The sequence below is a fragment of the Dendrobates tinctorius genome, unplaced genomic scaffold, assembly GCF_039654945.1.
Source record: "Dendrobates tinctorius isolate UK_male_01 unplaced genomic scaffold, ASM3965494v1 ptg000245l, whole genome shotgun sequence".
Taxonomy (NCBI): Eukaryota; Metazoa; Chordata; class Amphibia; order Anura; family Dendrobatidae; genus Dendrobates; species Dendrobates tinctorius.
Window position 1 is genome coordinate 3640505 of NW_027361912.1, and position 11146 is coordinate 3651650.

The window sequence follows — 11146 nt, forward strand, 5'->3', positions numbered from 1 at the left end:
TCTTTGCGAAGATAATGTTTTTGCATGGACACTTTTCGAAGAATGATGTCTACCTCAAGGGACACTGCATTAAATCCCGGCTGGGAGCAGTGTTCAGCACCTTACAAGAATTTTGAATGTTTTATGATGACGTATTTGATAGTGTTGTGTCTTGTGAAAAGTAGATGTCTTTTTTAGAATATTGGATACAGAGAATTAGAAAAGTTTTTAGATAGAATGTGAGAATTGAATAAAGACTGAAGAATTGAAAGTGACAGGTGACAGGCCAAGCGTAGGTGGTCAGTGTCTTGCGTCCAGTAGAAGAAATAAAGAAAAAGAGAATAATTGATAGAAAATGTACTAAAGAAAATGTGTTGAATAATTGCACTTTGAACTAGGAATTGCACTTAAGTAAATTTTTGGTACTAAGATAGGAAGTTAACCTGTTTGTAACGTTTAAGAAATGTGCCTCCTACATTAGGAGGATTAGATAAGTATTGTTGAACAGCATTTAACATTTTTGTGTGTTCCTGTGTGGTAGGGGGTCGGGCTAAGGGGGTGGACCACTGCTTACCAGACGAGGCAAAGACGAGACAGAGACAGCTTCCACTTGTAACAGTTCCGGATTTATTTGTCGTCCTCCTGACGACTAACAAACACACACCGCAGCTTCTTTTCACCACTGTATCACCAGGCCTGGGTACCTATTCTTCAGTTCCAGTCGCAGTAACGCACCTCGCGGATCTTTCACTGGGCGCTGTCCTAGACCAATCTACGCCCAGCGCTTCACCTGCCCGAGGTCGTCTTCCAATCGGTACCCCCGGGGCCTCGTCTGTCTTGTGGTACGTCAAGTCAGGGTCTCCCCCCTGGCTGCCTCTTCTCCTTGCCTGTCCTGCAGTCCGTCGGGTCAGGGCCACCCCCTGACTGTCTCTCCTTTGTCCGTCCCCCTGGCCGAGCTCTTCTCACTTTCTCCGTCTTCTTCTGAGCTCCTCCCGGGACTAAAACCCTCCTGGAGCCCTGCCTTCTTCTTTTTATCCCCTCTCTCACAGGGGAATTTCCCACCCGGGCTCCTATCTCCCCGCCCCCCATGACTAAGCGAATTCCTAAGCCCTAAGCTGATGTTAAGTCCTGTACTACTCTCCCCTGCCATCTTGTGGTCATTTCACGGTACTGCACTCCCTTTTCTGTCTTTCCCTGCTGTTACCTTTCCAACCTGTCAATCTCTGTCCCTATTGCACAAGCCGTCCCCTCCTTCTACCAGTCGCGTCTGTCAGTCAAGTCAGCTTCCCCACACTTGTACTGTTAATTTTGTGTCTTACAGCCCGCGGACATGCTGTGTTTAACGGGGGGGTATGTGGCGCCCCTGAGGCTTCAGTCGCCACAGAGGTACTGCACCTTCTCCTAAGGTGTAGTGCCCCACCATCCAGGTAAGGTGGAAACTCCGGACCACGCTCCACACCTGCATTCCACACACAGGATAGTTCAGTGGGGCCACCTAACAGCTTTATGCTGGGGGTTAGCAGAGCACCGCTCGTGGAACCCTGCTTCGTAACAACTGAATAGAGAGCCAGGACACAGTGAGGAGTCCCCGAAGCAGGCTACAGCTGTCTGTCATACAAGTAAAGACTAGGAACACCTAGAGAGAGGCATTCCAGGGTAACTAAGTACTGGAGTGCTTCGCACCTAAAGACGCATTGGAGGAGTCGTTCAGTAAGGTACATGTTGGCGGAGTGTGGAGGGGAGAATCCTATCCTGCCTGGAGGTTGGCTGGAGCCCTGACCTGGAGAACACAGTACGGAGGCAGGCAGTTGTGTGAACTGCAAACAGTGAGTAAAGCTTTGGAACCGCATACTCTGGTGTCCTCCAGTTATTCCCGCACCACTACACTGCCCTGGGACTACAGCTCCACCTGTGGGGAGCTATACCATCTCTGCTGCACCACACCATCAGTCACAGCGGATCTGTATGCAGCGTTGGCTTACCATCTTACTTGCCAAACACCACGAGTGGCGTCACGAACTATTCATGTAAACTTTATCACCATTAACATCACCGCCATTGATATTGGGCACCCAGGGTCACGGACCGGGTCGCCGCTGCTGTGACACATTCCCGCCTTGACACCGGCCCGGTACCGGGTACCCCGCTGCCCTGGGTGTGCGAGGGCGACCCACTTGTTTTTAAAAGCACTTTGCAATTTTATCCATTTAACAACAGGATGCAGCCCGTTTAAGCAAATTATGAACTGTATAATTACTGTATCCCATACAGCACATAGCTTTTAGAATGATAATTAGCAGGATACACAAGATAAAGCAATCTATACTGTTATTCCTCCATGGACCCAATTCCCTAGAGCGTTGTAACATTATATAAGCCTGCTTTTTTCAGGTTTCACCAGATGAGCAAGACTAAAGGATATAGAAATTGAGGTAAATGCGCTGCATCAAGCAAAAGACACTTCACATGTTGACTATAATTAATATATTTTCCTTCTGTTTCCTTAATTAAAAAGAACAATGACGTACTGTGGGGCTTTTAAAGTATTAGGTTATCAGTAATTATTACATTGATTCTTGAAATGAAGCAATAATTGAGAACCTTTAGGATTTTATATTTTGTTCTTAGACGCCTTGCTCTTTAGGAGCGTTTTGTACAGTACAATTTCAATATCATTACCTCACCCATAAATGTGTTAGCAAAATCCCTGGTAAAAATTGTTCTTAGTACCCACGAAAACTACACAAAAACATGCATGAGAAAGAACCTCTTTTAAGTTACATTTTACATGGATAAAATGGCATGTAAACCGCAAATAATTTTTCCAATAATTTTTAAAATGACACACACAAAAAACATAAACGTATAAAATGCAGATGGGCAGAGGAAAAATCAATAAAAAATTGCAAAGTCAGTATAAATTCACCTCTTATACTATCAAAATATTCCTAAAAAGATAATTACCTATTGATGATCTTAGATAAAATACAAACTGTAGGGAATGGCATGCATCTAAAATTATAAAATATAGTGTTCGGTTACTTTACTATTTTATCAAATTCATGAACTACAGTGTTTCACAACACCCCTTATGTGTGATCATGATATTGCAGTCTAAGATGATGGGTTGAGTTTGGCTCCCTCTGATATTTGTTAGGCCTCGTTCGCACATCAGTTTTTCTTGTTCGCTAGGAATCTGTGTTTTTCACAGGTAGCTCTCTTTCCTAAAATAGTGAATGCGATTCTCGTGCGAGTCTCTCACATGAAAATCACGTACCATAGAGAAGAAACAGGAATCTGGCACAGCTGTATAACTTCGGGATAATGCAGCTGCACACACACCAGGGATTATGAGTGCCACTTCCAAAGAAAAAAGTTCTGTATATCCATAGTAAAGAAAGCAGACAGGCACTGACCATACCGTGCAAAATAATCCTTTAATGCGGCATCATCATACCAACAGCATGCAGATAAAACAATCGAGCATATAAAAAAGGACGATCGTTTCGCGCTACATAGCGCTTCTACAGGTCATCGACGCATGAAAACCTGGTGCTGCCGCTGGCACTGGACCCGGAGCGTGCGGCTACATGTATTTCTATGTAGCCGCACGCTCCGGTCCGACTGCTGGGGGCAGCACCAGGTTTTCATGCGAGAGACTCGCATGAGAATCGTGCAAGTCTCTTGTAAGTGAGTATGAGCCCTTACTTATAATATCATGTCCTGTAATAACCTGTCCATGATTTTTCACAGAACAAAAAAATCACAGTGAAGTGTCTGATTTTGGTTCAGGTGTCCGATCAATATCGTTAAGGCAAGTCTATGGTCTGTAAAAAAAAAAAAAAAAGAAAGAAATCGGGCAGCATTCAGATGTCATCCAATTTCTTTCCGTTTTTTACAGACAGCTAGATAGGAAAAGAGAGAGAAATGTTTTTGTTTCTCGTTTGAAAAAAATTGGTGAAATGCAGACCAAACTTAGATGGTAAAAACGGATGCACTGGCCAAACTCTGATGAAACTGATAAAAAAACATTGATGAAACTCGGACTTTGTTTTTTTAAGGAGAAAATCACTTCTGAAAACATTCAGTCCTGGACTAGGTTAATATTTTTCTATGAAGTAATGGTCTGTCCTTCTCCGACCTCAAGAAACCATAATTCTTTTTAGTGCCTCTGAATAAATCTCAGTTCATAAACTATAGATGCTCAGTTGGTGGTAATTATTGATATGAGCTAAATTTACATGTTCTTGTAAGGAGAAGGATAAGTGAGAAGACTCACACAGTTAACGCCTAACAGAACCGAAGAGAGAAGTGCATGTTCCCTTGTGGGAGAGATTGGAGGATACACCAGGTCATGTGATATCTGTGGTGCAGTTAGTAATTATTAAAGGCTCAGGAGGGCAGTGGAGGAGAGGAGTTGGCATCTGAACCGGTAACAGGAAGGATACACGGTAAAGCAAGGTTGGCTTGTAGCCGCCATTATGAGTGACCATATCAAAGTAAAGAATCAAATTACTAGATCAGAGTGAAGAATCAAGTGACCAGATGTGATGGATCGAGCGACTAGAGACACATGATGTGAGTGGATCTTATTAAAGGGACATTTGTGAGATCAGTGATGTGAAGTGCAGAAATATGGTACACAAGGGGCCGAGCCATGCTTCAGGGAACTGAGGCGGCCTGCGCAACATGGGCTAGAAGTGACTCAGCAAGAAGGGACTTGCAGCCTAACGGTGTAGTACGAGGGGCGCCTGAAAACTTCGAGGCCCACCCATGAAATCTTTTTTGCATGGTCTTGTTTTGCAATGCAATATGTTATTGAGTTAGTTGAATGGTCTAATGAGCAATCTGGATTTATTTTGATTTTTTTTGTTTCCGTTACAGCATTTTAAAGTTGGGTCGCAAGGCTGAAATATGGAAATGGAGAAGTTGACAAAGGCTGCAATGGCTGCAATTCCACCTTCCACCAAGGTGCTTTTTCATCTGTGGGAATAGGTGATAGTCCGAGGGAGCCAAATCAGGGGAATAGGGTGGGTGATGAAGCAGATGGAAACCACAGGAGTGAATTGCAGCAGCCGATGTGTGAACTTTGCCAACTTCTCCATTTCCATATTTCAGCCTTGCGACCCAACTTTAAAATGCTGGAACGGAAACAAAAAAAAATCAAAATAAATCCAGATTGCTCATGAGACCATTCAACTAACTAAATAACATACAGTTGTGGCCAAAAGTATTGACACTCCTGCAATTCTGTCAGATAATACTCAGCTTCTTCCTGAAAATGATTGCAAACACAAATTCTTTGGTATTATTATCTTCATTTAATTTGTCTTAAATGAAAAAACACAAAAAGAATTGTCCTAAAGCAAAATTGGATATAATTCCACACCAAACATAAAAAAGAGGGTGGACAAAAGTATTGGCACTGTTTGAAAAATCATGTGATGCTTCTCTAATTTGTGTAATTAACAGCACCTGTAACTTACCTGTGGCACCTAACAGGTGTTGGCAATAACTAAATCACACTTGCAGCCAGTTGACATGGATTAAAGTTGACTCAACCTCTGTCCTGTGTCCTTGTGTGTACCACATTGAGCATGGAGAAAAGAAAGAAGACCAAAGAACTGTCTGAGGACTTGAAAAACCAAATTGTGAGGAAGCATGAGCAATCTCAAGGCTACAAGTCCATCTCCAAAGACCTGAATGTTCCTGTGTCTACCGTGCACAGTGTCATCAAGAAGTTTAAAGCCCATGGCACTGTGGCTAACCTCCCTAGATGTGGACGGAAAAGAAAAATTGACAAGAGATTTCAACGCAAGATTGTGCGGATGTTGGATAAAGAACCTCGACTAACATCCAAACAAGTTCAAGCTGCCCTGCAGTCCGAGGGTACAACAATGTCAACCCGTACTATCCGTCGGCATCTGAATGAAAAGGGACTGTATGGTAGCAGACCCAGGAAGACCCCACTTCTTACCCCGAGACATAAAAAAGCCAGGCTGGAGTTTGCCAAAACTTACCTGAAAAAGCCTAAAACGTTTTGGAAGAATGTTCTCTGGTCAGATGAGACAAAAGTAGAGCTTTTTGGGCAAAGGCATCAACATAGAGTTTACAGGAGAAAAAAAGAGGCATTCAAAGAAAAGAACACGGTCCCTACAGTCAAACAAGGCGGAGGTTCCCTGATGTTTTGGGGTTGCTTTGCTGCCTCTGGCACTGGACTGCTTGACCGTGTGCATGGCATTATGAAGTCTGAAGACTACCAACAAATTTTGCAGCATAATGTAGGGCCCAGTGTGAGAACGCTGGGTCTCCCTCAGAGGTCATGGGTCTTCCAGCAGGACAATGACCCAAAACACATTTCAAAAAGCACTAGAAAATGGTTTGAGAGAAAGCACTGAAGACTTCTAAGGTGGCCAGCAATGAGTCCAGACCTGAATCCCATAGAACACCTGTGGAGAGATCTAAAAATGGCAGTTTGTAGAAGGCACCCTTCAAATATCAGGGACCTGGAGCAGTTTGCCAAAGAAGAATGGTCTAAAATTCCAGCAGAGCATTGTAAGAAACTCATTGATGGTTACTGGAAGCGATTGGTCGCAGTTATTTTGGCTAAAGGTTGTGCAACCAAGTATTAGGCTGAGGGTGCCTATACTTTTGTCTGGCCCATTTTTGGAGTTTTGTGTGAAATGATCAATGTTTTGCTTTTTGCTTCATTCTCTTTTGTGTTTTTTCATTTAAGACAAATTAAATGAAGATAATAATACCAAAGAATTTGTGTTTGCAATCATTTTCAGGAAGAAACTGAGTATTATCTGACAGAATTGCAGGGGTGTCAATACTTTTGGCCACAACTGTATTGCATTGCAAAACAAGACCATGCAAAAAAGATTTCATGGGTGGGCCTCGAAGTTTTGAGGCGCCCCTCGTAGCACAGACTTCTGTTAGGGCCTGGACAGCGTGCATCATTACTACCTGAGAGTTAGGGTAATGACAGTGACGGGTACACGGCTGACTGTGACACACCACATTTCAGAAGACAATACAGACACTTGTATCTATTGTAAAGGTTTAATGTCTTGCATGATAGGGTTTAATGGTTAAATCCGGTACTGCTGCTTCAACCACAAGAAGTGACTTAAGTTTAAATTGTGAAATATTTTATCGCACTTTATTAACCTGCTAGCCTTATTTAATTTTGTATCTGAATCATTCAAATTGCTGTTGCAGTAATAAATATTCCTTTTTTTAAGTTGCTGCTATATCCTCAACTTCTGCGCTATTGCATCCCAAGCTCCGATTTACATTTTTCTTTTCCATTTCCTTCCTTTATATTTCTTTATGTTTTGTATTTTTTTAAGATTTTTTTGTTGATATTTTATTATTTTATGAAATATTGATTACGGTTGTGCAGAGTTTTGTACATTAAAAATATAGAAGATAGCTTGAGAGCCGGCTTTTTTTTCCCTTGCACATTTGTAAGTAGATTTTCGTTATGTTAATATTACAGTTGCTTTATAAAGGTACGGTATGTTGGGCAGATATTGTCCATTCAAACTCTACTCCACATCAAAGAGGGATCAGAAACATCAAAATTCACAAAGATGAATAAACATTATAAGGCTAGGTTCAAATTATTACTATGCTCTCCGCTGAACAAAATTCAGCCGGAACCCCAGATGGAACCCCTAGGTGGAAACATTCACCATAATGGTTCAGACGGAGTCACTTTGTACTCTGTCTGTCTTCTGATCTAGCAGTGCCCATATTTTTTAGATAAACACAAAAAATGTATTCACTACTTGATTATGTTAAGAATTGTCTGGTGGAACAATAAAAGTGCAACAGGGTGCTATACAAATTACAGCATTTCAGTAACAAGTGGTTACGTTCACCTGATGCGGCTGTGTGAAAGACAACACTGTAAAAGGTCCAAATAAGGATCCCAGCTAGTGATGAGTGAGTATACTCGTTGCTCGGGTGGTCTCCGAGTATTTTGGCTTGCTCGGAGATTTAGATTTCATCGCCTCAGCTACATGATTTGTGACTGCTAGACAGCCTGAATACATGTGTGGATTGCCTGTTTATTAGGGAATTCCCACATGTATTCAGCCTGTCTACAAGTCGCAAATCATGCAGCTCAGACAACGAAAACTAAATCTCCGAGCAAAATACTCGGAGATCACCCGACCATGCTCGGGGAGACCCGAGCAATGATGCTACTCGCCCATCACTAATCCCAGCTGCTGCATCTCCACAAGTTGTCAAACCAATGTAGTCTTAGAGTATTTGGAAGTTGTGAGTAATTTGCGCTTGCTGGGGTTATATCCAACAAAGGAGTCCAGTCGAGAGAGAGTAACAGAGTAGTTTATTCTCTACACGTTTCCAAGTATCCTTACTTCTTAGAATCATAGAATCATAGAATGGTAGATTTGGAAGGGACCTCCTGGGTCATCTGGTCCAACCCTCTGCTCAAAGCAGGATTCGCTAAATCATCCCAGACAGATATCTGTCCAGCCTCTGTTTGAAGACTTCTATTGGAGGAGAACTCGCCACCTCTCGTGGCAGCCTGTTCCACTCATTGATCAATCTGTCAAAAAGTTTTTTCTAATATCTAATCTGTGTCTCCTCCCATTCAGTTTCATCCCATTGCTTCTAGTCTTTCCTTGTGCAAATGAGAATAAAGTTGATCCTTCTACAATGTGACAGCCCTTTAGATATTTGTAGACAGCTATTAAGTCTCCTCTCAGTCTTCTCTTTTGCAAACTAAACATTCCCAAATCCTTCAACCTTTCCTCATAAGACAGAGAGAAGATTGTGTACAGCATCATAAAGCGGCTTTAAATAATGCAACAACTGAAATCTGAGGACCAAAAAAATTGCAATGATATATGTGTATGGTAAAAATCTTGTCAATACAGTTAAAGTTCAAGTGGCAAAAAAAAAAAGAAGTTCAAGTTGTAGAGAGAAAAAAAACACAAAAGTAATCACCTAAAAAATATTTTTCTTTTTCTCAGAGGAGTCAGTGTGAAACGTGTATATCAAGTATAGTAGGCTGCATTAACTAAAATTAGGTGGAAATAGATACAAATTAAAATAAAATTTAATAAACATAAAATAATACACTGGAAAAAGAGAAAAATTTAATGAGACGAGAGTGAGGAAAGTGTGGGAAGGGAAAAACCCTTTTCTGGGCTGAAGGCTTGAGAAGGGAGAACTCGCTAGAGACCAATGCCCGTATTTTTAGGTGAATACAAAAGCTTGGTTGACTACCTGATTATGTTACCATCCTCTGTCGGGAAAGAATTATGAAAAATGTTTTTAAATGAGGCCACTTAGACGACGCTCTATTATTTTCAGCCTCTAGGGGAGTCTTGTTGGCATGTCATGAGAATGTATTGAACTTTTACCATGAGGAATTGGAAGCCTTAACCTAAGTTATAGCAGAAGTAAGGGCAGACACGTGTGTAAGTTCCGTTGTTAATGTCATCATGTAGCAACAAATGAGCAATTAAGAATTTTGAATTTTAAATGTAGATTTATATTGAATCAGAAATAATTGTGAATTAGAACCAATTATATACATATATGTATATCTTAGTGAAGACAACATGAATAACTGTTCAAATGGAAGCTCCGAATTTCACATTGCCGCCTTCTCAATGTCTTCATCAGGCCAACTTAAGGTATTTATTTGTATTTTGATTATGTATTTAATTACCATGTTGGGAAACTTGACAATCATTCTTCTTGTGTGTTTAGTACCAAAATTACACACCCCAATGTATTTCTTCTTGAGTAACCTTGCCGTCGTAGATGTCACATCCACTTCTGCTTCTGTCCCTAAATTGCTTTTTATCACATTGACCCAGGATCACAGGATCTCTTTTAGCTGGTGTATCACCCAGTTATTTTTCTTCCTTATAAGTGCTACTAGTGAAATGTTTATGCTGACATCGATGGCCTATGATCGCTATGTGGCGATATGTAAGCCCCTACAATATTACTCAATAATGAGAAAGAATGTGTACCTTGGAATGGCCGCTTCCTGTTGGATACTCGGTGTATTAAACTCTCTATTACATACATTACTGACATCTGTTCTTCAATTTTGTAAATCACAAGTTATCAATAATTTTTATTGTGATCTAAATTCACTAATTGATCTTTCTTCTACTAACACTTACAGCAGAAAACTTTTCTTGTACATTGAAATTTGTGTTATTTTCCTAGTACAATTCATACTCACCATTATCTCCTACATCTACATCTTCTCCACCATATTGAAGATCCGTTCCTCAGCGGGACGTATGAAAGCTTTCTCCAGCTGCATCTCCCATCTCATCACAGTTATATTATTTTATGCACCGAGTTCCATCTTGTACATGAAAACTGACTCAGAAGATTCTAAAGATCAGGACTTGTTCCTGTCAATGCTCTACATGATTGTGGTTCCAATGTTAAATCCTCTGGTCTACAGTCTGAGAAATAAAGATGTTTGGGGGGCTATTGCAATGTTAACAAATCGAAAAAGGTTTAAGATCTAGGTGATGTGATAAAGTAAGACTAAGCAGATTTCTGTGTCCTTCTGATATTGGATTATGAGCTAGATCTTCCTAAGTCTTGGGTCAGACAAGCGTGTATTCTCTCATCTAAGGCGAGATCAGACTAGCATTTGGAGGCGCAGCACAGGGCCGCTGCTAAGCTCTGCCCCCAGCCGCGCCTCCTCCGGTCAGCTCTTTCTCTGATCGCATGGCACTGCATGCGATCAGCGTACCCTATAATTAGCGTTGGGTATGCTGGTCATGCGCTGGTACACTTTTGCCAGCACTTGCCACCTTTTGGTGCTGCGCTGAGCGCATAAAAACGCGGCGTGTTGCTTACTATAGGGTATGCGATCAGAGGAGGAGCTGACCGGAGGAGGTGTGGCCAGGGGCAGAGCTTAGCGACAGCCCTGCGCTGCGCCTCCGAACGCTAGTCTGAAACTAGCCTAAAAGAATCGGGTCACTTACACTAATCACTCACTGGCCAAAGTTTGATCAGAGTGCGGTCAGATTGTGATTCGATTTTCTTGAGTGAGGAGATGCCAATCCATGAAAATCAGACTTCACTCAAATGTCATCTAAGCGCATTATGATTTTTTTCACGGACTCATTGACTATCATGGCTGAGT

At 41.6% G+C, this 11146-nt stretch overlaps 1 protein-coding gene across 1 annotated transcript; it reads left to right on the plus strand.

The window, feature by feature from the left end:
- Positions 1 to 9584: 9584 nt before the first annotated feature.
- On the plus strand, positions 9585 to 10520 carry LOC141060835 (putative olfactory receptor 1F12P). The gene has a single exon (XM_073557212.1). The coding sequence runs from the start codon at positions 9585 to 9587 to the stop codon at positions 10518 to 10520; it is 936 nt and encodes a 311-aa protein (XP_073413313.1).
- The last annotated feature ends 626 nt before the right edge of the window (positions 10521 to 11146 follow it).